The 27,672-nt window shown below is 46.3% G+C and overlaps 1 protein-coding gene across 1 annotated transcript in view; it reads right to left on the reverse strand.

Moving 5' to 3' along the window:
* Positions 1-27,672, reverse strand: part of Fat2 (FAT atypical cadherin 2) — an 80,259-nt gene that overhangs the window by 18,990 nt on the left and 33,597 nt on the right. Inside the window, exons 4-12 of the mRNA XM_051168183.1 lie at positions 24,508-24,566; positions 22,475-22,786; positions 18,489-18,699; positions 17,039-17,178; positions 15,500-15,781; positions 13,974-14,184; positions 6,676-10,740; positions 4,594-4,790; positions 2,621-2,774 (exon numbers count right to left, since the gene is read on the reverse strand). Of these exons, the coding sequence (XP_051024140.1) occupies positions 2,621-2,774; positions 4,594-4,790; positions 6,676-10,740; positions 13,974-14,184; positions 15,500-15,781; positions 17,039-17,178; positions 18,489-18,699; positions 22,475-22,786; positions 24,508-24,566 (5,631 nt within the window). The remainder of the gene's footprint in view (positions 1-2,620; positions 2,775-4,593; positions 4,791-6,675; positions 10,741-13,973; positions 14,185-15,499; positions 15,782-17,038; positions 17,179-18,488; positions 18,700-22,474; positions 22,787-24,507; positions 24,567-27,672) is intronic.

A 27,672-nucleotide genomic window follows, 5' to 3' on the forward strand; every position in this document is an offset into this window, starting at 1 on the left:
TTGAGTTTCCTATGGAGGACACATGTGCTCCCTAGAGAGCTACAGGGACAGCTCTTGCCACAGGCTCTATCACAGCTGGGAGAGACTGGTCAGTGTACACACCGGCAGAGAAGAAGCCAGTCGCATCCCCTAGCACCAACCTAACTTCCCGACTCTCCTACAGCATTCCACAGCCATCATCACCAATGTAAGGTCATTGGTAATAAGATACAAGTAGACAAACTTTTAGAGGCCAATAGAAAATGTAATATATACAATTTGGCCCAAAATTTCCCTTGTGCCAGGCATGATGGTGAACACCTTTAGTCCCAGCCACTCAGGAGGCAGAGGCAGGCGAATCTATATGAGTCAAGGCCAGCCTGCTCAGGACTATACAGAGAAACCCTGTCTCAAGGAACCAAGGAAAAAAAATCACTTGTCAGAATGAATATATATATATATTCAATTATTAATCCAATAATAAAATACATGATGTATTTGTGAGTGTGGTGGTACATGTTTTTAATCCTATCAGGCAGATCTCTGTGAGTTAGAGGCCAGCCTGGTTTATATAGTGACAGTCATGATTTTTCTGAGACACTGTCTCAAAAAAAAAACAAAAACAAAAACAAAAACAAGCAAGCAAGTTCTCTGAGGTACTTTATATAATGGTGGCATATTTAAATCACCCTATATGCTTTTGAAGTAGAAATTGATTAATATATTACGGTTTAGCCATATAGTAAAGTAATATGTAATGGCTAGATTAATTGTCAGTTGAGCCCAACCTTGAATCACTTGAGAAGAGAGTCTCAGTGAGGGGCTGTCCACACTGGGCATGTCTGTGGAGAACTGTCTTGAGTTAGTGATGTAGGGAGACACAGTCTGCTGTGGGAGGCACCATTCCCTAGGTAGGGGGTCCTGAACTATGCAAGAGAGTGGAGGAAGGCCACACAAATGAGCATGTGTGCATTTATCTCTCTCTGCTCTTGACTAGATGTGGCTAGCTATTTGAAGTACCTACCTTGATGTTCAAGGGACTGTAATACGGAATTGTGAGCCAAAACAATAATCCCTTCCTCTCCTAAGTTTCTTTGTATTGGGGTATTTTTTTTTTATCATCACAACATAAATAAAACTAAGGAATAATATATAGTCAGGAGTCACCGGAAACAACTTTACAATATTGCAAACACCTGCAAGCTACCACTAAGGGGAGAAACAGCAAACTATATAACAGACACACAATTACAGAGAGATTTTTGGAGGTGAATGGGAAGGCAAGCCCATCGGGCTTAGGTGAGGGCTTATTGTGTAGGCTTTCTGGCTCCTGCAGGATGCATACTTGTGGTGTTTTTGAATTTGTGTGCTGAGCAGGCATCATTTTCATACTCTGAAAAATAAAATAACAAAAACGCCCAACTGGTTCTTCTTTAAGTCCCCACGCGCAGTTCTGCAGCTGAGCAAACAGCAGCAGAGAGAAGATGTGCTTCCCAAATCACTCAATATGTTGGACTGGGGTCAGGAAGGACAATGTGGTCTCTGATCCACCCAGACAGCTTCCTGGGACATGACTCTCGCTGCCACTATCCACCTACCCACCCATCCCTGCTCAGCAATCTCTGAGTCACCTTTGGTGCTATGGATTCCAGTCAGAGGTTGGCAGCTGGCCCCTGTGCCTGGATGCCACCAAGCCACCTGCTTCCCACAGCAGCAGGACAGGGTCCCCTGGGGTATTGCTCTTCCCTACCTCTCTCTCCAGCAGGCCCACAGTTCAAGCTTGGTGTGGCTATTCAAGGTTCATCCTGCAGGGTTTCCATTTTTTATTTCTGCTTTGTCCCTACCTGGCCTAATGACAGACTATCCCATCTACTGAGTTCTTTCTTACCCTAGACCAGAATCCCAGGAGCTTTATTGCTTGACGTGTTTACTGAAGTCTTGGGTACCAGTAGCCTGGTTTGCAATGTGCAATGTGCATATCTTGAGACTGCACCAACTTTGGTCCTTACTAGTCTAAATCTCCCATTGGCTCAGAAAGGGCATCGGCCCATCTGTCTTCGGGGCATCATCTTCTGCCCTCTCCTCTCTCTGTATGCACTCTGACATGTGTCCTCTTCCCCAAATAAGACTCTTGAGGACATTTTCCCTTTACCTTCAGGCCCTTCTCTGCCTTCTGCAAATGCTTGACATAATTCCTGTGTGTGCTCAACTCCACATAAAAATGGCATTTTCTCAAAGAGGTTTTATTTAACCTGCTCCTAAGCCTAAGTCAACTTCTGTCAACATTGGATGTCTCCCTGTGTTTATTTGTCTGTGGACCGGTCTCATATTATGTAGCCCAGGCTGGTCTTGAACTCACTATGTAACCCAGGCTGTCTTTGAACTCTCTATACTCCTCACTGATGTTACAGGTGGGAGCCACCATACCCAACTTGCATGACTCCTAAGTTAGTACACTGTAATCCACTGACTCAGCAATAGCCTTTCCCTCTGGATTATCGAGAACTGGGTCTGAACTCATCCACCCTTTACTGCTAGTGTCTGATGGTGTGTGGACAGGTGAGTGAATTTCTGCCTCGCGAAGAGCTCACCACGGCACAGGCACAGGCTATTGCCTTTATCCTACACCTCAGAGACCTACCTGTGTGAGGGTCCAGCTTGAATTCCTGGGCTCCGGGTCCATGCAGAGAGTACATGATCTGAGCATTGGTGTCCACGTCTACATCTATGGCAGAAACTTTCAAGACGAAGTGTCCAGGGGTGACATCCTCTCGGACCTTGCCTGTGTAGAGGAGCTGAAGATGGAAAAGTGAACATCAGGAAGTAAACATCAGGAGTCTGAGGCAACCGCTCAGATCCAGAAGTGGGGGAGGGAGAGGAGGAGGAGCCAGAGACGTGACTTAAGTGAAAACCCACAGAGGCAGGGAGGCAAAGAAGAGCAAAGAGGGAGGGGGGATGGGGTGAGGTGAAACCCCAGGAGAGGTCATCTTACATCCCAGTACTCAGGAAGTAGAGGCAGCAGGATCTGGAGTTCAACTTCATTATCGGCTTCATAGTGAGTTTAAGGCCAGCCTGGACTACATGACTTCTTGGTTTGTTTATTTGTTTTTAAAAGACATGTAAGGAAAATGAAGATTAAAAGCCAGAAGCCTGGTGAGATGGCTCGGTGGGTAACTGTACTTGCTATACAATCCTAAAACCTGACTTTTATCCCTGGAGCCCCTATAAACGTGAAAGGAGAAAACTGACTTCACAGCAGTGTCTTCTGATCTCCACATGAACATCCTCCCAACTCCTCACCACATCATACACACAACACAATAATGATAAACACAGTGGTGATTTTTAAAGCTAGAGGAGAGAACTGGGAGATGGCTCAGTGGGTAAAGTGCCTGCCACAAAGACATGAGGACCTGAGTGTGGGTCCCCAGAAGCCACATACAAAGTATGGATGGGGTGCTCCTGTAATCTTAGTACTGGGGAGGGGTGTTGGAGGTAGGTGGATTCCTGAGGGTCACTGAGGTCTGGCTCTACCTTAAAGGTAGCAGTCTGTCCTTGGAATATGAGCTTCATATTCTCAGTGGTCAGTGAGCTTCAGGTTCACTGAGAGAGCCTGACTCCAAAAATAAAGGTGGAAAGTGTTTCAGGAAAGACACCAGGCACTGTTGTTTTCTAGCCCTTACACACACACACACACACACACACACACACACACACACACACACAGAGAGAGAGAGAGAGAGAGAGAGAGAGAGAGAGAGAGAGAGAGAGAGAGAGACATAAAACAGACAAGTCAGAAGAGGAATGACAGAGAGTAAGTCAGAATCCAGCCTACAAGCAGCCACCACTGAGAAGCCAATGCTCAGGGCTGAAAGGACCCACCACAGCCCACTTAGAGAGGGTTGTTGGAAGGAAGTGGAGGCTGGGGCAGGTCTGGCAGCAGATGATGCAGTCTCAGGGCAAGCCCTGCCAAGCTCCATCCCTGCCTGGTAGTAAGACCATGCTGCCAAGATCACCTCCTTGTTCATATTCCCAGGACAGGCCCACCAGCCTTTAAGGTAGAGCCAGACCTCCCTGCCCTGACCACCTGCCCGGCCCTGCCCTGCCCTCTCCTGCAGGGCAAACTCGCTCTGGGTACTGGAAAACAGCTGGAGTCCCTGAGAACTTAGTGTCCCTTTGACATCCTAGTTTGCACCATATGGAGTGCAGGCAAACATGGACTGTGGTCATTCTCTGGGTGGATACATCATGCCCAGCTGGATTGTGTGGGACTGATGTTATGGGGCATCCCGAGCTTGGCTGAGCCTGAGCTTGGTCTCTCCTACTACAGGAGAAGAGAGAGGTTGTATGCATGACCAAATGGGAAAAAGAAAAAAAAAATGGCCACTTTTCTCCGCAAGAAACAAACTGTCTTTTTGAGACCAACTGAAAACATGCTTATCTGGGAATTTATGCTTACAAATGTCCCAGGCTCTTCTCTGCTGTGTTTAATGTGACAAAAGAGAGGGATGAAATAAAAGTGACAGGGTGTATATATTCATGTGTGCTGCATGATGCTACCTTCCCCCAACCTTCCTTGCCCACTGTTCCCATGACAACACTCTCGGGGCTTACCTGTGAGCACTGCGGGCTGTTGTCATTGATGTCGAGGACGAACACCTCCACGGGAACAGAAGCCTGGAACTTGCCATCTGACGCTGTGATTCTGAGAAGATACTTGGCTATGTGCTCCCGGTCCAGACTCTTCCTTGAGAAGATCCTCCATTCACCCTCGACTTGACTGATGCTAAACTGACCCAGGGGGTCTCCCTCTAAAAAGAAGGGGTGCAGCTATCAGAAACCAAGTACAGGAATGAACTGGGCTCTGTGTCTTAGATGGCTGCATCTCTGACTCATCTTTCAGGGTTGTTGGGGAAGGCAGAATTTTTGCTGCTGAGCTAGGGACCCACAATGCTACATTGAGTCTATTTTGCAAAGTTAGGAAGCCTCTCCTGACTGAGGTGATTACTACAAGAAGTACAAATGTGGCTGATAGAAGGAACAGGCTCCTGTTTCTTGTAACCAGGAAGGTGTTGAGGAAAGTCAGAGGGAGGCCAATTCCAGAACTGTATGAGGAATGTCTGGGCTCTGCTGCAAAGCTACAGCAGAAGAGTTCAATGACACTAACTCTAAACTCTAGGGTTTGATACACAGCTAAAGGTATAAACTAAGTGGAAGGCATGTGATCATCTCCCAACAAGGGTGTGGAAAGATGGAGTATCCCTTTGATTCTAAGATTTTCCATGATTCTGTTCTTGTAAGAGTTGACTGTCTCCCTCCATTAATTTCTTATTCTGAGGAGGGAAGAGTTAAGACTGGTGTTGTCTGTCAAGTGTCTGATATCACAAGGTTATAACCATCATTTTCCTGACTACTTTGGGTGATTCTGACCCTGTCTGTCTCAGAGAATCTGAGGTTCTCAGTTGGCACTTTAGACTCATCAATGCTTGCCCTAAACAGCCGTATTGGCAGAACCAGTGTTTACAGAATAGGGTGGGGGAAGGGAGGGGACATGATGTGGGAATGAGAAGACAAGGACAGTCTGTGTGAGGCTCATCTTCGTTTTCATCTTGGTTGAATTTAGGATCATCCAGGGGATGCCCCTCTGTGTGTGTCTGTGAGAGCATTTCCAGAAAGGTTTAACTGGGGAAGGAAAACCTACCCTGAACGTGGTGGGCAGCGCCAGCTCATGGGCTGGGAGCTTGGATTGAGTAAAAAAAAAAAAAAAAAAAAAAAATGTAAGTGGAGTGCTAACATCCGTCTCTCTGGATACAGCTTGGATCAGATGGCTCACATTCCACTGTCACATCTTCCATCTTCCTGCCACAGTGGATTATATCCGTTTTTAAGCCATGAGCCAAAATAAGCCTTTCCTTACTTCTGTTGCTTTAATCGAGTATTTTTTTGTCATAGCAATGAGGGATGTGACTAATACCTTCTGGGTGAAGAACCTCCCTCAAACTTACCCTGGGCATGACACAATTCCACAAAGAAAGACAAAGTGGTTGCCAGAATTTTTATAAGTCACAACTTTTGGGTACCTCAGCACCCCCCAGAAGACACCCAACAGCAATGGTGGTTTGAATGAGAACGAACCATATGCTCATATTCTTGGATGTTTAGTCAGAGAGTGGAAATGCTTGGGAAGGATAAAGAGACAGCAAGCCTAGTCTCTCTCTACCTACTACCTGCAGATCAGGGTGTGAGACTCTCAGTTTTTGCTCCAGCACCACGTCTGCCTGTTTCTCACCATGATGATTGTGGACTAACCCTCTGAAACTGTCATCAAGCCCCCAATTAAATGTTTCCTTTCTCAGAAGTTGCCTTAGTCACTGTGTCTCTTCACAGCAATGGAATAGTGACTAAGACAAGCATGCATGGCATGATCCTTTGATTCTGTCTCCTCACCTAGGGGAATGATGATTGCCTCTTTGCAAAGTACTTTCTAAATTGTAGGTGACTTTAGGAGTTCTCTCAATTAGGCTTTCCCAGTATCCCTGTAAAACGAGTGAGAACAGACATGCCAAGTCTCTGAATGGGACTACTGAGGTCCTAGAGGAACAAGTGACCAAAAAGTGTCACCTTCATCTCAGAGTGCCTCCTGCTAGGCTCTCTCAATGTCTCCCAATGCCTCCAATCCATTATCAGCATCCTTACCTGTGATGTAGCAGGTGACCTGCCTGTTCTGCTCAGAGATGTCAGCATCCAAAGTCTTCAGGGTCGCCACAAGTTCACCAGGCTCACTATTCTCCACTACGGAGCCTCTATGATCTTCAGAAGCAAACCGAGGTGGGTTGTCATTCTCATCTGTGACATATACCTCAACCAGGGCCTGAGAGGACAGCTGGATGGTCTGTCCGTGGTCAAAGGCCACCACATAGAAACTGTATGTCTGCTGAGTCTCACAGTCAAGTTCTCGGAGTGTGGTGATCCAGCCACTCTCACTGTCAACAGCAAAGAGTTCGTGGATGTTGCTACCAGGCTCCACTGACAGCCTGTAGCTCACCTGTCCGTCACTTCCAGTGTCCTGGTCATTGGCAGTGACCTGAATGACTGTGGTTCCTCCTGGCATATTCTCAGTGAGGAAAGCCTTATATGGATCAGCCTCGAATACAGGCCTATTGTCATTGACATCTTCCACTTGAATGTTGACAGAGACTAATGATACCAAGTCAGTATCTTCATGAGGGCAATGTGCCATCAGGTCAATCTGGTACCATTTAGTGGACTCGTGGTCCATGGCCTTCCTCACCTTCAGAACTCCTGTGTCCTGGTCCAGGGAGAAGACACCATCCCTGTTGCTCTCTGGAGTGGTACCCTGAACCAGACTGTAGATGACCGGATCTTGAGCAGCTACTGCTTTCACAGACCCAATTTCAGAACCTTCTGGAAGGTCTTCAGAGGCAGAGAAAGTATACAGAGGTTCAGAAAACTTGGGCAAAGGAATTTCATTAGGAACCACTTGCAGCCGTACTGGTACCAAAGAGTCCCAATGAGGAGGACCGCCATCCTGGGCTTTGATGTTGAAGTCAACAGCCCTGTTTTCCAGACCCACCAGGCTCTCCTTCACCTTGACCACCCCAGTGGTTGGGTTGACTTCAATGACCTCTTCAGCAAGGTCTTCAGTTGAATCTACTGAATAGGTGACATCTGCATTCCGACCTTCATCTGCATCATAAGCCAGAACCTGGATGACGGGGGAGTCTCTGCTGACGTTGGATGGGATGGACACGGTGTACCCAGACGCTTTGAACTGTGGGGCATTGTCATTTTCATCGGTGAGGATGATCTTCACAGTGCAGAAGGCCACTTTCCCCCCTCCGTCTCTTGCCATGACTTTAATAGCAATCACCCTTTCGGTTGAATTTTCCCGGTCTAGTTTCTGCAGGGTGGTGATCTGACCACTGGGATTGATGAAGAACCTTTCACCAGCTAGCTTATTGATGATGGTGTAATCCACCGTGCCATAGGGACCGCTGTCTTTGTCTATGGCTAACAACTCAATCACCTTCGTCCCCACTCTTGCATTCTCGGCTAATTCGGCCTCGTAGATGTGTTGCTGGAACTCGGGGCTGTACTTGTTGGCATTTGTAGTGTTGATATATACTGGCACAGTTGCTCGGAAGACCCCATCAGAAGCACCTACCCTCAGGTTATAAGATGAGTCCAGCTGCTTTTTGCAAAGATTGAACATAGAAATGATTCCTGTTGAGCTATTGATGGAGAAATGTCGGTCCTGATTGCCAGAAAGAATCAGGTACTCCAGGCGGGAGGTGTCCCCAACGTCGGGGTCAAGAGCTTGAACTTTTAGAACCAGATGGCCGCAGGTGGCTAACTCACTGACGTTGGCTTCGTACTGAGGTTCTCTGAACTCTGGAGGGTTGTCATTGATGTCAGACACATTGACAACCACAAGGGTTTCGCCAGTGAGCGGGGGGTCTCCTCTGTCCATGGCCCTGACCTTCACGTGAAAGTGTTGTTGAGTTTCGTAGTCCAGTTCTTGGATGGTGAACATCTCCCCCGTACTCCCATTGATCTGGAAGAACTTAGAAACCTCTGAGCCATCCTCTACAATCTGATAGGAGACATCTTGGTTCTGTCCTGAGTCTCGGTCAGAGGCCAACAACTGGATCACAGGGGTCTGAGCAGGTAAGCCTTCGGAAACCGAAGTGGAATATACCAACTGGGAAAAAGTCGGAGGGTTATCATTGATGTCCTCAACTAAGACTTCTACTGTGGCTTCAGAAAAGGATCCGAGAGCCGTATCCGTGGCTCTCACTGTGAACACGTGTTTGCTCTTAGACTCATAGTCCAGCGGTCCTGTTACTGTAAGGACACCAGTTTTAAAGTCTGTGGTAAACAGCCCCAAAGGCTCTTCCTCTACAATGTTATAGATGAGCCTTAGTCCCTCCGGACTCCGGGCCTGTGTGTGGAGAATCGGGGTATAGAGTGTGATATTTTCGGGGACTTTCACTTTGTAGTATGGACTCTGAAACAATGGGTTGGATTTATTTCTGACAGTGACATGTACCTCTACCTCAGTTTGGAGGGGTGGGGTACCTGCATCCCGAGCAATGACTTTTAGGTGATACTTGTTCAAAGCTTGATAATCGAAGGGCTTCTTGAGGGATATGTCCCCAACATAGGGGTCAATCCGGAAATAGGCATAATCTTCTGCAAACCCATATGTGACGGTCCCATTAGCTCCCATATCCTTATCAGTGGCAGATACCTGAAACAGGACATCCCCTGGTTCAGTGCCATCTTGGATGACTGCGTAATAGGGCAGATGCTGAAACTCAGGGACATTGTCATTGACATCTTCAATGGAGACCTTGACAAGCGCCTGAGCCACCCGGGGAGGGACCCGGTTGTCCCTCACTTCCACTGCCACTTCATAAGTGTCCTGCTGCTCCCGGTCAAATGTTACCCCTCTGGTTTGCACCACACCTGCTGACTTGACCATGTGAAATAAGTCTGTGCCATTCAAGAGGAAGTAGGAAAGGGTATCATTCAAATGGTTTCCATGGACACCAAGAATTACCAGGTCCTGTCTGTGCGGTACATTCTCCTTCACTCTTGCCCTGTAGATATCCTGATCAAACTGTAAGCTTTTGTCAAGCACTTGGGTCAAAATTATTCTTACCAGTGCAGTATCTTGATACAGACCATCAGACGCCTTAATATTGAGCTTCCGAGAAATAGCCGCTTCCAGAAGAGCAGGATTAACCACAGATATTTGGCCTGTGATGGGGTGAATGGCAAAGGCGTCATCAGCATTGCCAGCTTTGATGCTATAGGTGACTTCTGAGTCATCATCCGTGGCCTGCACTGTGAGGAGATCCATGCCAGGGTGGATGGGTCCCACCACCGACACTTCATATATCTGCTCTGAGAGCCTTGGGGGGCAGTCATTCACATCCCGGACATGGATGATGACCTTGGCAGATCTGGATGCAAATAAGATGGGCGTGCCTTCATCATGGACATAAATGTTGAACTGGAACAAGGGTGTGGTCTCAAAATCCAGCTCTGATGTGATAGTTAAAGTACCCATGCTGGGGTCAATTTTGAAAAACTTTAAGGCCTCTGGCTCCAAGATTTTATAGACCAACAAGGAATTAGCTTCCTGGTCACTGTCGGAGGCACGGATCACTAAGGGGCTGTTGTCTTCATCCAGGACCATGCTGTGCAGAGGAGCTCCCTCACTGATGTGCCCCACAAAAGTTGATTTTAGGAATGCAGGAGCATTGTCGTTCTCATCGATGACGTAGACAAGCGCCACCACATCCGTGTGCACACCAGCCATGTTGCTGCCTCGGATTTTCAGTTGGTATGATGAGATTTTCTCATGGTCTAGGCACTTCTGGGTGGAGATGAGGCCAGAATAGGAGTTCATGGAGAACACACTGTCCTTGTTCCCCTCTCTCAACTCATAAGTGACTTCCGAGGAGCTTGCAGCAGAGATGAGGAGGATCGGGGAGCCAACAGGGACTGACTCTGGGATCTCTATGAAATACTCATCTTTTGAAAAGATGGGAGCACTGCTGTGGGAGGGGTGGACATGAACAACCACCACAGCCAGGTCATGCCGCCGGGGGGAGCCTTGGTCTTCTGCCTTCACGGTTAGTGTATGCCTAGTGTGATGGACACGGTCAAGTCTCTGGGCTACTGTGATGATGCCTAGGAGAGAGTCGATGTTGAAGAAACCTTCACTGTTCCCTGAAACAGAGAACAGGACAGGCTGAAGTTTGCCATCGCCTCAAGAGATACCAGCCAGGCTTCTTAGGTCAGTCAAGAGACCATGACACCAAACATGGACAGGATACGATCTGCGTCTCAGTCACCCTGGATTTACTATATCACAGATAGAGCAAGTGCACACTACACAGTCTCGAATGTCACCTTCTGTCTTGCTTTCTAAATAGAAGTATGAGGAATTAGAAAGTCTGTAGGATACAACTTGAAGTATAAACCAAAGCTGTCATCAATGTGTCTTTGAAGCCAAGAAAAGGGACCAACACTCTGCAAGAAAGGCATGCTTCACCCTGAAATTCATTAGCACCTTTCCTAGGAAGAGTTTCAGTAGAGCATTCAAAGGCATCCCTTGAAATTTTTTTTTTCAATAGCTCTGCTTACATACTTCTAAGGTGGGTCTGCAAACATGGCATCAGGCTGCCAACACTGATGGGAATTTAAAAGCTGCTCTTCCTTTTATGACCTCCCATTAGAAAGTCTCTCAATATGCTTGAAGATGAAGAAAGAGACGAGTGGGGAGGAAATGTACAAAGAACCGAGGCCCAGAGGCTTCTACACCAGTGCCTCCCACCACACCCACTCCTCCTAATCTTCTGCCAGCCTCACATCATCTTGATAATTTCTTTTCAGTATTCAGCCACTGGTCAATTATTTTATAATAGTGTTTTATGACTACTTTCCTGTAAATAGATTCCCTCCAGATTTGACATGTGTTTTTAGAAGGCAACTTCATACTGATCTTTAAAAAAGAAAAGAAAAGAAAACCACTTTTGCTGTAAATTAAGGGGTTATTATAAAAACAAATCAATGAAAAATCATATTAAACTCTCTATAAAAGATATTCCTTACTTAAGCATGTGGCCTGGAACTTATCTTTTTTCCTCTGGTTTAAGAAAACAAAAAACAAAAAAGCAAAGCAAAGCCAAACCAAAAAAAAAAAGAGCAAGTGTCAGATAAGGGCTGGAGATACTCAAACCCAACTGAGGCTTTTAACAGAATTTGATCAAGAAGTCTGAGTGGGAACCAGAAACAGAACCAGAGTGGCAGGGTGTTTGGTTTGGTTGCCACCGGAAGCACAGGCCCCATGTGGAGGCCGGGAGGCGGCTTCCTCTCTTTAGACCATACATGTTTTATATGGCCAGACAAGTAGCTGAGCGTCATCATGAAAACCTCCCTGCTGACTCTTCCACTCTGCAGAACCTTTTCCCTGGGATGGTGGGTAGACACGGGGTGCATGAGTTAAACAATAAGTATAGGTAGTCCAGTAAGTGTAGCTAAGTTAGCCAGGCACGGGGCACACACCTGTAATCCCAGCGCTGGAGAGATGAAGGCAGGAGGAAAAAAAGAGTTCAAGATCATCCTTGGCTACATAGTGAGTTTAAGACCAGCTGGGGCCACATGAGACCCTGTCTCAAAAATGAAACAAAACAGTGCCTAAGTTAACTATCTAAAAATAATTATAGTTAGTTCTCACGTGGTACCGCCGAGAGAAAAGACCATCAAAGATGCTCAGAAGAGATGGACAGGAAGTACAATGAGAGCTATCTCTGGGTGTTGGCATGTAGGGCTGCACCTGATGTTCTTCAGACACTCCTATTCTCTCTTGTATCTACAAAAATGAGCGTGAGTGGCTTTACGATCCACAGACTATTTAAAACTAATGTTTAAAGTTATTTATTACACTGATTTATTTTGCATGTGCATGGGGAGAACACTTGTGTGACACCATGTGCTGCAGAGGTTGCACAAGCTCAGAGGATGCTTGTGATAGTCAGTTCTGCTCTTCCCCCGTGTGGGTCCTGGGGAGTGAACTCAGGTTGTCCGGCTTGGAGACACGTACCTTTACCCACTGAGCCATGTCACCAGCCCCTTAGAACTAATCTTTATCTGTAAAATGCGACTATCAGCTCTATCAGGATGGTTGCCAATGGGATGAAATGAGATGAACGATGGGATTATATTCAATAAATCAGAAAATAAACAATGAATGTGTCATAATTCATATTCTTCTTTGTAATTGCCTTTAGCATGTGGGTAACCATTTCCTATGAAAGAAGGTGTGTAAAAAACCTCTGACTTTTGCAGATGCATTCAGCCAGCACTGTGCTCTGAGAAGATAATGGAAAAATTGTGGTCATCATTTTCCTTCCATAGTGTCTACTTCTGTGCAATATCACCGTCATAAAATATAATGATTAAAGAGTCATTGGTTATGCATTTTATCTTGTAAATGACCACTAATAATTTTTGGAATATTGGATATTATCACTTTGTCACATCACACTGATTAAAACATTTGGGGGGGGGCTGGAGAGATGTCTCAGTGGTTAAGGGCATTGACTGCTCTTCTAGAGGACCCAGGTTCAAATCCCAGCACCCACATGGCAGCTCACAACTGTCTGTAACTCCAAGACCTGCAAGACACACTTGCAGGCAAAGCACCAATGCACATAAAACAAAGGTAAAAAATTTTTAAAAGAGTTATTATTTTTTAATGTGTATGTGTGCAGTGCCTGCTGCAACCAGAAGAAGTTCTCAGGCATCCCCTCCTGCTAGAGCTACAGGTGAGAAACCCAATGTGGGAAAAACCAAACTTGGATCTCTGCAAGAACAGTATAAATTTTTAACCTCGGAGCTAACTCTTTTAGCTCCACACTAACGAATAATTGACATTTTTTCCAATGACAGTGAAATCTCTGGCACTTGTACATTTTATAATTTATGACACACATACATTTTTCTTTGGATTCTTACGGCCTTACAGCAAAGGTGATATTCCAAGTTTTTAGAGAAAGAAAATCATATAACAGGCGCCAGGTCAATATGTGACCTGAATAGAAAATAAAAGTAACTCCTAAAATGATGACACGAATCTGATGAGGTGCTTACATATCCCTGCTCACACACATGCATGGAGTCATTACATCCTAACACATTTACAGGCTCTCTAAGCGCCTTCCACATGGGCACTGGTGGCTTGTGTCATATCATGCATAAATTTCACCATAACTTGAGAACACATTCATTATTGCTATTACCATTTTTTGGAAGAACATGGACACATAGAATGTTCTAGAATGGTCATCTCTCACTGCTCAGAGAGCTTGTACTTGAGTAATCTGTAGAGTCATGCCTCTACTGCTGACCCTTGACCCGGCCCTTTGTCTAATTCCTCAAGCTCACCAGCAGCTTCTCACCTTTTAGGAAGGAGTAGTGGACTTCGGCATTGGCTCCCCGGTCAGCATCCACAGCTCGGACCTGCAGCAGCTCTGTGCCAGGAGCGGTGGTATCAGGAGCATTTGCCTCATAGTGGAGCTGAGTGAAGCGAGGTGAGTGGAGATTTCCATCCTCCACGTGAATGGTCACCCACACAAAGTTCCTCTTGATGGGCATTTCTTGGTCTCGGACCTAACAGAGGGTTTTTAGCAGAGTAGGTAGCAAACAGAATTGAAGGTGGTAGGGTCAGATTCAGGTCAAGGAAACAGAATGCCAATGAGCAGGCTGCCTAATTTCTGTGGATTCTTTTAAATCTTTCTCTAATCTGTGCTAATCTAAACTGGTGTCTCATTACCAGTTATTTGGCTTAGCTGTTTCTATAGATAATTCCACTTTAGTAGAAAGGCAATAATAAGCAGAAATACAGCAGGTCTCAGACTATGAGGTTTTTTTTTTTTTTAAGATGCTCACACATTAAAGTATTCTATGGTCGTGTAGATTTGGGAAACACTGAACTAAATGAAGTCAAAAGGCTCTGTTGGTGAAAGGATGTCTCAAATCCTTCACTTACGTTAATATTTCCAGAGGACGCTAAATTGGCATGTAAGAACACTGACCCCAAGACGGGAGGCCGAATTCTGACTCCAGCTTCCTAATAAATGACTGAGGTAGTTAGCAATTTTTTTTTTCTTTCCCTGTGGGCTTCAGGTATAGATAAGAGTGGGCAAGGTCAGAGCTGGGGTATTTAGGGAATGTAGGGTGCAAAATTCAAGGTGACTCTCGGAGTCACAGAAGCACAGGACCCAGACAGTAAGTCCTTAAATATTACAGCCTCCAGGCTTGCTTGCTAGATTCCTGTCCTTGTCCTAGGATGGAGGATCTCTGGGTCCCTCCCAGGTCCGGGAATACATGAATCTACAGGGCAGCCATAAAAATCACAGAATGAACAAAGATCTGTTATAGATATTTGAGGTGAGTCCAGAGAAAGCCGAGGCTGACAGGAGATATTTTACCTGTGTCTTCACTCCAGGCATCCCTTAGAGAAGGTGTCTCTGGCCAGCTGTGAAATATTACACACCTCTGTCCCAGGGATTATGTTATGAATGTCTACACACCTGGCTCAGCAGGGACCAGCACGTCTGCTCTCTAACCTGCATGCAAGCCCATTGTGGTTTGAATATGAAGTGAGCCCAGAGCCTCATGTGTTTAAATGCATCGTGCCTGGATTGGGGAGTTTGTGCAAGCTTTGGGAGGTGAAGGCTTGTTGGAGGAAGTGGGTCACTGGGAGTGGGTCTTGAGGCTTGATAGCTTGTCCTCACTTCCTGTTCCCTCTCTGTTTCCTGAGTGTGGGTGGATCTGTGACCAGCCAGCCTTCTGCTTCTGCTGCCATGACAGGCTGAAGCCTTCTGGAACTTTCTCTCTTAAGTTGCTTTTGTCAGGGTATTTCATTACAGCAACGAGAAGGTAACTAAGATTCTAGTCTTCAACTATTCCTGGCTTTACTCACCATAACTGTCAGAATGTGCTGAGAAGGCCCTGCGTGCAGGTCCAGTCTCCCCACTGTCACCAACACTCCGCTGCTCGGATCCAGCTGGAAGAGGGTGGCACTTCCAGGGTCCAGACTGCTATGGATGGTATAGATGAGACCTTTGCCATTGTCATTATCTGAGGCCTGGACTCGGAGGAGTTCAACCCCAGGCAGTGTGTCCTGGGGGACCCTGATCTCGTAGTGATCCTGCAGGAACTGAGGCCGGTGGTGGTTGATGTTGGCAATCATAAAGATGTGGACCTAGGCAAAGGGCAAAAGGAGTAAAGAGGGAGCTTGTGAACTGCCTGGCCTCAGGGATGGTACCTGCTGGAGCTTCATGGTCCCACCCATGTTGTCAGTGTCTGACAAGCAACCGCCATTCTAGCCAGTAAATATCTACCAAAGATATGGAAAGATTTCAAAATAACAAGTTTCAGATGCCAGATTGTCCAGATTTTTGAGATGGGGTTTCTGTGTAGTCCTGGCTGTCCTGGAATTTGGTCTGTAGACCAGGCTGACCTCAAACTCAGAGATCTACCCACTTCTGCCTCCTGAATGCTGGGATTAAAGGCCTACATCACTACATCCAGCCTGCCACTGATATATATATATATATATATAATATATAAAATAAAATTTGGACATGGTGTTGCTCACCTATAATCCCAGCATATGGGAGTCTGAGACAGAATTACCATGTGATTGATGCCCTCCTGGGCTACAGAATAAGTCCCTGTAACAGTTAGTATTAATGTCAACTTGGTATAAACTAGCATGGCCTGGGAAGGGAATCTGAAGGAGATGTTGGCTAGATTAGCTGGCCTGTAGTCATATCTGTGAGGGATTATCTTGATTGTATTAATTGAGGTAGGAAGACCCAAGACCCATCCAATGATGTACTGTGTCCTGGGAAAGGGAGCCTGCGCTATATAATAGTGGGAAGAGCAAGAAAGCACAGGCATGCACGTGTTAATTCCTGGCTTCCTGCTCCTGCTTCATGTTCCTGCAGCCTGAGTTCCTTGGCTTGAAGAACTGTAATCTGAAACTGTGAGCCCTTCTTCCTTACGTTGCTTTTGTCAGGGTATCTTGTCACAACAATAGGAAGAGATCTTCTCTCAAAAAAACCAAACAGAACAATTTCACTGGACTATTTCTTCAAGCAAAATGTATAGATCCCAGTATATGAAATGGCTTTTCTCTTCAACTGTCAGAGTAGAAACTGAAAGCGCCATGGCCTGTCATTCCTCATACCTACTGTAGCCCTTATGGTAGACTATATTTAATTAAAATTGTCTGCATAAATTCTCTCATTCTATGGAGATGTAGAATTGGGGGAATTATCCCACAACTACAGAAGTGAAGTCTGTATCAAGTAAGACTGATAGCTAGAACTTAGATTCCAACTTCAAGATTTTTTAAGGAACCTCACATCAATAGAAAGCGTTCAATAGCCTTCCTCCAACCAGCTTTGCCTCTCATCTCCCCGCAAGCCAGGCTCTCTTAACTAAGGCCTCTCACCTGCGTGGCGATGGTATGGAACCCATCTGTCACCTCCACAGTCAAGTTATAGCTTGACTTTCTCCTCGTATCAAGAGGCCTGGCTATGACAATGCTGCCTGTGGTCTTCTCGATGTCAAAATCCATGTCCTTATCGCCATCTGAAGGAGGGAAAGAGCAGATATGACTTCAGTGGCTTAGGCAACTGTAGCCGAACCTAGATGTGGCCACAGACCTAGAACACTTGGTAAGTGGCAACCTTGGCTGACTGTGGCCGGCAAGTCTGTGCGTGTACAAGGGAAAAGCTGAATCAGAGCGTGTGAGCCTATTTGGAAATGGTAGCTATCTGCTGACAGACTGGAGTAGATTTCCTTAGGAGACCAAAAAGATTATATTATCTGCCTGATTATCAAATGATCTAGAGACTTACAGGTCTATGAGGGCTAAAGAGTCCTGCGGGGTGGGGGTGGGGCAACAAAAGCTGCTGGAGGATGTATTGTGCTTCTGGCATTGTTATGGTGGGAGCATGAAGTGCTCCCATGGGCCCGTGATTTAAACGCCTGGTCCTCGGATGGGGACACTCTTTTGGGTGGGTGTGGAAGCTTAGCCTCTGGGTCCTTGAGAGAATCCCTTGGTACTTCTTGTCTTACTCTTGTTTTCAGTCAGCTGTAAAGTTAAGAGCTGCCCTTCCCCACCCAATCCTGCTGCCATGGTGGTCTTCCTGAGCGCATGGACCCTAAGCCATCACGGCCTGAAGACTTTGAAACCAGGGGTCAAAATAACTCATTCAGAGATTTGATCACAATGGAAAAGTAACTGACACAGGCATTAAGATAGACAGGGACAAGGAAGCCAGACTTAATAGCTTCTTTGTAGACAGTGCAAACTCCTGTGACACACACAAGGACAAGTAGAAACAAGCCTGTCCAACAAGAGGAAATTAATTTTAAAAAGAATCCATATTAAAAGGTTTAAGGGGTGGAGCAGGAAGATAGGGGACAAAGGAGGTCATGGTTAGATAAAGCTAATGCTAACCATGTTGGAAAATGCCAGGGGTGCTCAGTGTTTAAACATGCTTGCTGCTCTCCCAGAGGACCCAAGTTCAGTTCCCAGCACTCATGTTGAGTGCTTACAACTGTCTATAACTCCAGTCCCAGGGGCTTGGGGGCCAAACGGCTTCTGCAGGCATCCACACTCCCATGGCACGTCGGCGAGTAAGTACACACACATAAACATAATTCAAAATTAAAAGGTTTTTTAAATGGAAAAGAAAATGCCATAAATGAACAAAATATTGGCTCTAAGAGAAGAGACCTGGCAGATGTGTTGTTCCTTCTACACAATGTCCCCCCGCCCCCAGCAAAACAGGGAAGAGATGATCATCAGAACAAAAGAGGCTCCTAGAGAGGGAGAGAGCGCTGCACCAGGAGGGGATATGAAAATAGAGGGATTTGTTCTCATTGGTTCTCACCTGAGATGTGGAACCAGAAGAGGCCAGGTCGTCCCTCTACACTGATGACTCCAACCATGTGGTTCACAGGGTCTGTCTCCATGACTGTAAAGCTGTAGTAGGGCTCTTCAAAGGACAGCGGGATGGAGGACGGCCGAGGCTGGGGAATCCATTCAATGTGTAGCCGAACACTGGTGGACAGTGCTGGCTGCCCACTGTCTGTTGCTTTGATCTAAGAAGACAGCAAATCTGAGTGAGTCATCATGGAAGTAGCCGTCCATCCACTCCCTCCTCCACTGGACACACACTTAAAGGATGGTGATAGACAGCCGCTCTGTTAGTCATTAGAGAAAAACACCCAGCCTACATCCTAGAATCTCTTGGTTAGTGGGAAAACAAAACACACCACTGGGACAGTTGGTGTTGGTTGTCAACTTGATTGGTGTGGCGGTTTGAATGAGAAATCTCTGCCTTTGGTTCAGATATTTAAGCATTTTTAAAATTTTTATTTTATTAATTTATTCATATTACATCTCAATGGTTATCCCCTCCCTCGTATCCTCCCATCCTCCCTCCCTCCCATTCTCCCCTTACTCCCTTCCCCTATGACTGTGACTGAGGGGGACCTCCTCCCCCTGTATATGCTCATAGGGTATCAAGTCTCTTCTTGGTAGCCTGCTATCCTTCCTCTGAGTGCCACCAGGTCTCCCCATTCAGGGGACGTGGTCAAATATGGGGCACCAGAGTATGTGAGAAAGTCATACCCCACTCTCCACTCAACTGTGGAGAATGTCCTGTCCATTGGCTAGATCTGGGTAGGAGTTTGAAGTTTACGGCCTATATTGTCCTTGCATACTAGCCCAAGGGGCATGTCCCATGAAACTCTTCACTAACCAGGAAACTGGGACAGAGGGGAGGACATCCTATTGGGACTCTAGACAGAGAAGCATGGGAGAATGGCAAAGTTGAAGGGTCCAGAGGATCCTAGAAACCTACAAGAAGAACATTATGATAGGCAGATTTGGGCCCAGGAGTCCTGCTCAAACTGTGGCACCAGATATTTAAGCATTTGGTCCCCAGTAGACAGCACTGTTTGAGGAGGTTGTGGAACCCTTAGGGGACGCAGCCTTGATGGAAAGTACATACCTGGGAGTGGTCTTTGAGGATTTATCATTTTTTTGCCTCACTTCCTGTTCTGTCTCCCTTTGCTTCCTGTGTGTGGATGACATGTGATCTCTCTGCTTCCTGCTCCTGTTGCCATGCCTTCCCTGCCATTATGAATTCTTTCCATCTGGAACCATAAACTAAAAACAAATCCTTTCTTCCTAAAGTTGCTTTTGGTCATGATATCTTATCACAGCAACAGAAGTAAGTACTGATAAATGTCTAGGGGATTAGTAAGGCATGCTCTTGGGTATATCTGTGGTAGCATTTCCAGAAAAGATTTGATTGTAAGTGTCCTGACCTAATCTATGGGTCAGTCCCTTGATGTGTTCTTTGTATGAAGCTCGGCATGATGGGAGCGGGTGAGATGTAGGCACGGGCTGAGATGGAGGCCACTAGGGCACATCTTTGAGGACTACATCGTACCTCTGTCCCCATCTGAATCTCCTTTTCTCAACTTTCTGGTCAACCACGAAGTGAAGACTTCTCTGCCACATAATCCTACTACCATGATGTTTGCCCAGATGGGCATGGACAAGTAATCATGGACAAGACCATCTAGAAATGTGAGCCCAAGCAAGTCTTTGCTCCCTTAAGCTGCTCCTGTCAGGGATTGGATCACAGTGATGAGAAGAACTAACAAGGAAAGCCACTATATCTTTCTGCATAGTAATTCCTGAGTTGGATTTTATACTCCTAGACCTCATATCACTGCCAACCAACATAATGGGCCAGACGCACTGAGCCCTGATGTCATTAGTCCTTGCTCTAAAGGTTCTGTGTGCAGTGTTTTACCACCCTCACTGTAGCCCTGGGAGAAATACTATGATGGATTCTCTCCTTTGTAGGTCAAAACAGGGGCACGTGTGATGAGGTCACACTGTGAGTCAAGTGACCCGAAAGCACCAAGGCTGGGCTTCAGTTTAGTGGTGTGGTATGGGAGCTCACGACTTGTCTTTTGACACACTGGCCTCTTAGCCTCAGCTTACAGAGACTCACAAGACTTTAAGGATTTGTCTGAAGAAGGAGAAGTCAGGGTCAGCAGTTAAGAGCACTTGCTGTTCTTGCAGAGGGACCTGAGTCCAGTTCTCAGGTCATGTAGTTCACAGCCGCCTATAACACCAGCTCTAGAGACATCAGATGCCTCTAGCCTCCTCCACAGGTACCCACATTCAGGTGCACACACTCTCACACATGTACACATACTTTAAAGAAAATAAATAAATCTAGCAAATCTAGATGGGGCTTGTGGAACATGCTGTTAATCCCAGCACTTTTGGGCCAAGAGATAGGTGAATCTTTGTAAATTCCTGGCCTGCCTAGTCTACTTAGTATCTTCCAAGGCTACACAGTGACACAGTGACAGCCAGGATACTAGTAAGACCCTGTTTAAAAACTGTTTTTATAACTAAAAATGAAGTAAATAAATCTTTAAAATAAATCTAACAGGTATGTCTCGATTCTGAGACCATGGTCATTTTTTCTAAATGATTACCTGTAAGAACAGAGGATGCCAACAGCCTTTATTGCTCTCAAAGAAAAAAGGCCACAGTCCACAATTCTGTCCCCTGGGTGTGAGTCGGGACTCCCTGGTTCTCTAAGGGAAGACATTGAAGGAGAGAGGTCTCCCTCCTCCTGTGCCCTCGCAGAAATTCACCATCCGGGATGGTTCTTCTACAGGTACTCTCCCTCGCCTGCTCCACCCTGCTATGGTCCCTCAAAGTTTCATGTGCCACAAGCCTGGTTCTTAATGACACAGTGGTGAGGTTGGGGAGTGTTTCTCAATAGGTGAAGTCTAGGGGGCTGAGGGAAGGCTCAGAAGCTAAGAGCACTGGCTGCTATTGCAGAGACTTGAGTTCAATTCCCAGAACTGACATGGAAGCTCACAAACATCTGTAACTCCAGTTTCCGCGGATCCAATGCCCTGTTATGGCCTCCACATGTATCAGACATGCTCATGATACATGCATGTATGTGCAGGCAAAACACCACATGCATAAAATAAGTTTTTAAGAGGTAGAGCTAAAGGGCTGGGGAGCTGGCTCAGTCAGCAAAGTGCCTGTCTTTCAAACACATGAACTGAGTCCCTAGAAGCCATTAGAAAAATCTGGGTGCTATGATGCCCATTAGTATTCCCAGTGCTGGGGTGACAAACACATACATAGGAGAATCACAGGCCCAACGACCTGCCAGCCTAGCCTACTTAGTGAGCTCCATGTCAGTGAGAGAGAGCCTCAAAACAAAACAAAACAAAAACAACAGCAACAAAAAAGTGCTACTATACAAGACTGCACACACACACACACACAAAGTGGGGTTTAGTGACAGACTTTTAAGGGTACAACTCTGAGGAATGGATTCACACTGGTCCAGCAGAACAGTCAGTCAGTGTCTCTTAGGAGTGAGCTTTCCTCTTCCTCCACCTCTTTATAAGCTAAAATAGACAAGGAAAGAAAGAAAGAAAGAAAGAAAGAAAGAAAGAAAGAAAGAAAGAAAGAAAGAAAGAAAGGCCAGGCTGTGGTGGCGCACGCCTTTAATCCCAGCACTCGGGAGACAGAGGCAGGCAGATCTCTCTGAGTTTGAGTCCAGCCTGGTCTACAAAGTGAGTCCAGGACAGTCAAGGCTACACAGAGAAACCCTGTCTCGAAAAACCAAAGAAGAAGAAGAAGAAGAAGAAGAAGAAGAAGAAGAAGAAGAAGAAGAAGAAGAAGAAGAAGAAGAAGAAGAAGAAGAAGAAAGGGAGAGAGGGAGGGGGGAGGGAAGGGAAGGGAAGGAAAGGAAAGGAAAGTCTCTAGCCACTTCCACCCTCCAGCTCTGCAGCCCTCCACCCACGGTCCACTCACCGTTAGGATGTTGTACTCTCCTGCTGCAAAGGTGCTGCTGGAAGATACAACCCCCATGACAGGGTCGATTCTGAAGCCCTCCTCATCACTCTCCTCAATGCTGTAGGTGATGCTGCCGTTGAGACCTTCGTCTGGATCTGAAGCCACCAGCCTGTACACAGGCCGCAAGGACAAGGGGCTCAGTCTCTCGGGAAGACGGACATTAAAGAGCTTGTGGGAGAACACGGGTGGGTTGTCGTTGACATCCAAGATGCACACCACCACCCTGGAGGTGGACCTCAGCGGGGGGTCCCCATTGTCCAGCACAGTCACCTGTAGACAGAATGGTGTGTGAGCTCCTAGGCTGCCACTGTGGGGCCGTGCATAGTAACTGCGACGGTCCTACCATGTTAGAGCCACCCAGCGTGTTAGAGCTGGTTGCTGTCTGTCACTGCCACAGTCTACCCTTGGAATGGCAAGAACAGAAGGGAACCAGACAGAAGCCATTGTCTGGATCTGCCACGAAAGCCTGGCCTTCGTGTAGAAGACCCCTGGGCCTCTTCCATTGATTGCCAGAAGCCTTGTTCTCTGCTGGGCTAGACAGCATATTTTTGTCAGGGATAGGTGAAGCCTGGGTCAGTCACGCCTCCCGATACCCCAAATAAAAATCCAGCTTCAGAATCCTGCACTGCTGGCCCTGGGACCCAGTCGTGTGACACATCCATAGTGCTGAGGAAATGGCCTTTCCACTCAGAGTAGCTCAAAGGCTGGGGTGTGTCTAGCATGTATGAGGCCCCAGGTTTGGCCCTCACTCTGCACATGAGAGAAGCAATTAGGACTACATGCAGAGCAGGGGTTCTCAACCTTCCTACTGCTGTGACCCTTTAATACAGCTCCCTGTGTGAGGTGATCCCAACCACGACATTATTTTCCTTGTTACTTCATAACTGTAACTTTGCTACTTTTATGAATTGTAATGTACACCTGTCTTTTCCTACAGTCTTAGGTGACCCCTGTGAAGAGGTCACGACCCACAGGTTGAGAACTTCTGTTTCAGACTTTAAAGATTACTGAACCAGAAAGTGTAAGTCATTTCACTCTTAGTAACAAATGCTTTTCCTTTCTCCCTTCTTTCCTTGGCTTCTTCCTTCCTTCCTTTTCTTTTCTTTTCTTTCTTTCTTTCTTTCTTTCTTTCTTTCTTTCTTTCTTTCTTCCTTTCTTGTGGCTCAAGGATGTCAACCCAGGGCCCCATGCATGTTCTACCAGTGGGCTACATCCTCATTTTTCTCTATTTTTCAATCTTGGAACAAGGTCTCTCATTAAATTTACACACTGCCTTGAATTCCCTCTGTAGCCCAGACTGCCTTTCAACTTGCAATCCTCCTTCTCAATAGCTGGGATCACAGCTGTGACACCCCAGGACTTCAAAGAGAAAGAGAATGTCAGAGCCTGTAGCATAGAAAAGCAGAGTGACCTCCAGTCTTCTCGGAATATGCCTCGCCCCTCCAGGTGCCCCTAGGGCCAGAAGAGATGCCTGGTGGGTTGTGAACTACTCGGGAAGGGAATAGCTAGCTGAGTTTGTAACCTCTGCAAGTTTTCTCCCTTCTCCCCTAGAGCATTGTGAAAGCCTTGAAGTAGGGCGAGCACCAGGGGGGCCCATGCGCCCTTAAAGACACCTCAGAAAGAGCACAGATCTAGAAGACAAAACCCTTTATTCTGGCTCTGCATCGAACCCAGTAACAGACCCTTAAGTGGTTTGCTCTCCCCAAACCAGGAGGAACGGACTGGAAAGTAGACCTGACACACACACACTACACTTCCAGTACCTCCTTCAGGCATTGCTAGTTAACCTGGGCTTCCTGCCCTGCCTGGATATGGTTTCAGAATCCTTTCCTCCTCAATACTGAAGACCTAATGATCTTTACCAGCAGCCATGGATCTTCTGCTACATCAGCTCCCCACCCCAACTCCAGCCAGAGCACTGGAGCCGTGCAGCTAGCCCAGCCCCCTCCAGAGGCTTTCCGAAGGCAGTGCCCTGCCTCCCCACCACTTACCTCCAGGACATGCTCATCTTTGCTCTCTCGGTCCAGCTGCTTGGCAGTGGACAGGAGACCTGGAAAGGGATGGATGGAGACAGACATGAATAAGGGCTCCCAGGGCCTTGTTACTGGGGCAGGCTCAGTATTACAAAGAGCTCTTGGATGAGAGTCCAGGGTTTGTACTTTTAGAGTTCTGGGGAAAGGGAAGAGGTAGTGAGGAGGTGGGAGACATGAACAGAGCCTGTGCTGACTGGATCCTGATGAGCTGACTTCCTGAGGCCAAGAACCAGATCTTATCTCTCTCTTTCTTTATATAATTTTATTAAATATGTTTATGAATACATTTATACTATTACATATGTATACAATAAACTACCTATAGCAAAAGAACCACAGAACAATCAGGAATTTTATATACACATATACACACATATATATACATATGTATGTATATATGTGTATATATGTATATATATGTGTGTGTGTATGTATATATGTTCTTCTTGCTGAAGGTAGTTTATTGTATATATGTGTAATCGTATGTGGGGGTGTATATATATATATATATATTACATTCATAGTGGTTTTGCTATTTGTATTTGGCAGCCTTGAAAACATCTTTCCTATTTTGGTGAGTCTAAAATTCTGAATATAAATCAATATCTATCATATACCTCATCTCTATTAACTTAAAACGTCTATCCAGACCTAAAAACATCCTAACCCCTAAACGACTAAGCTTAATTTTAAAACTAAACTATCTGCTCTTCAGCCCCATCAGAGACTTATTTCTCTTTACATCTCTCTACAGCACAAGGCTTTAAGGCCTCACAAGAGCGACCTCTTTAAGCATTTGCTGGGTATGCACATGGATCAGGAACAAGGACTGTTCATCCATTTAACAATTGTTTATTGAGCTTCTACTGTACTCTATGGCACTGCCAGCTACTGAAGATGCCGTGGCAGGCAAAAGCAGTCAACTTCCCCCTTTTAGGAACCCGCCGAAATCCAGTGACCATGGAGAGTCAATGGAACAATCACTTGATTGAGTACAGTGGCCTGTGTGGTATGTTAGCGAGGCCAGCGGTTATGTTAAAATATGAGAACCTATCCGGCTGGGCTCTGTGGGAGACTAGAGGCCACACAGACAAAAAGACAGGGGAAGCCTGACATGTAGCCAAGATTTTGACCCCAGAACTAAGGAAGCAGAGGCAGGTAGATCTCTGAGAGTTCAAGGCCAGCCTGTTCTATTTAGCAACTTCCAGGCCAGCCAGGACCACATAGTGAGAGAGCAGAGAGAGACTCCTTAACCTTTGCCAGACCCCATGTTAAGAGCTTTTAATGGTCCGAAGCATAAAATTCTGTGAACAAAAAATTCCCGAAGAAGCTATGTCTGGATGTGGACAAAAAAAAAAAAAAAAAAAAAAAATTCTCCTAGAAGGAGTGTGTGTTGGCAGAACCCGGGGGGCGGGGGGGGGGCAGGGGACTAACTGGAATTTCAGTCCTGTGGAGAGACTGGAATTTTGTAGGTTCAGAGGCTAATTACTTTATCTCGGGCTAGTTTAGCCTTCTGGAACAGCCATTCCCTGGCCCCTCTCTGTATATGAACTAACATCTCATGATAATAAATACAAATGTCTTAGAAGCTATTAACTTAGCAGAACATAAGCTTCTAGCAAGCCAAGAGCTAAGAATGTCATTGGATAGCATCATGGGCCTATAAAAAAAAGCTTCCCCAATGCCATCTATCTGTCTCTCTGATGTACCCACCAATATATTTTAAAGTTGTCTAGATTTATGACTTTCTTTCTTCCATAGAACTATAAATGCCCTGTGAAACTGCATCCACGTCTGAACGTGGAATTTGATTGGTGTAACCTAAACCTGTGGTCCTGGGCTATAGTCACACACAATGCCTCCAGAATAAACTATCTCTTATTCCCTTTAAGATGAGAACTGTGGTTTTATGTTGACACAGCCATGCGGTTGGAGCCAAAAGAGGTACAGTGAGGGGGATACAGTGAAACTAGAGAGGTTAGTGGGGCCTGTTTAGGCACCCGCTTGTGGGACCCAGGGATCCCTGACTTTAGCTCAAGGACACAGAGAAGCCTTCTAGGCTTCCGTAATGGGATAATATGATGGCTCATGTGAGGAAGGTGGGTTGGGGGCTGATGGTGGATACAATGCTCATGTTAGAAGTAAGGCTTCACGCTAGTCATGGTTTCTTCTGCCTGGCTGCAGAAAAGCTGGGAGCGCCTCTGCCTGCAAGGGCGTCAGGCCAGGCCTGCTGCCAGGGGACTGTTGACAGTAAATAGAAGAGGGATTGGGAGAAGCTGAGGAGTTAATAATGCCTTAGGTGATGGATCCATCTCCTCGCTCTTCTGGAAAAAAAAAAGGAGTAGGGGTGTGAGGGCGGGACACTGGGGACACGGGGTGAGCCTCTCGGGAGAATCTGCTTGGACCTGTTTTTTCAAAGAAAAACTCCCTACGCCCAGAGAGAAGAGGATGCATCTACATTCTGAGGTCAAAGGTTAACAGAAAAGGCTCTCACCAAAGTCTTCAGTGTCAAAGACACTTGCATTCTTTACCTACTATTCCACCCCCACCCCTGATACCCCATCTCCCAGCTCTTGGGAAAGCCCAAAGGCAACCCCCTTCCCACTCCACAGTCTGTCCTGCTGGGCCAAGAGCACAGTGTGGCGTAGGAAAGACTGAGTCACATGGAAAGGTCAGCCTTCCTTACAGTCGGCCTGCAGCATTCCTCAAACTCCAGTGGGAACAGGAGTGGCAGGCGACATAACTAGAGGAAGTGGGCAGGGACTAAGACATCAGGGCTGGGGGTGGTGACTGTGGAACCAAAGAACATATGTGGGATCTGCTCAGTGAGCTGCTGTCAGCCTCTGGTATACCGAGGCCCTATGAGAATGTGGTCAGAGCATGCCATTTTTTTGAAGAACATCCAGAGATCTGGAATGTTCTGTGGAATTTGCCAGTGTGGACTACATGTTGACAAATCTGCGCTTAAAATTTCTGAGTCAAATCACGTATCTTTATGAGGGCTCTCCTCGGCTCACTGCTGCACGGGGTGACCCCTGGATTCCTCTGGATCTTCTACCATCCTTGGCCTGTGAGAAGGCTGATGGGGTGTGTGTGAGTGGGATCGCAATTGTTACTGTTTCA

The sequence above is a fragment of the Acomys russatus genome, chromosome 25 (assembly GCF_903995435.1).
Source record: "Acomys russatus chromosome 25, mAcoRus1.1, whole genome shotgun sequence".
Taxonomy (NCBI): Eukaryota; Metazoa; Chordata; class Mammalia; order Rodentia; family Muridae; genus Acomys; species Acomys russatus.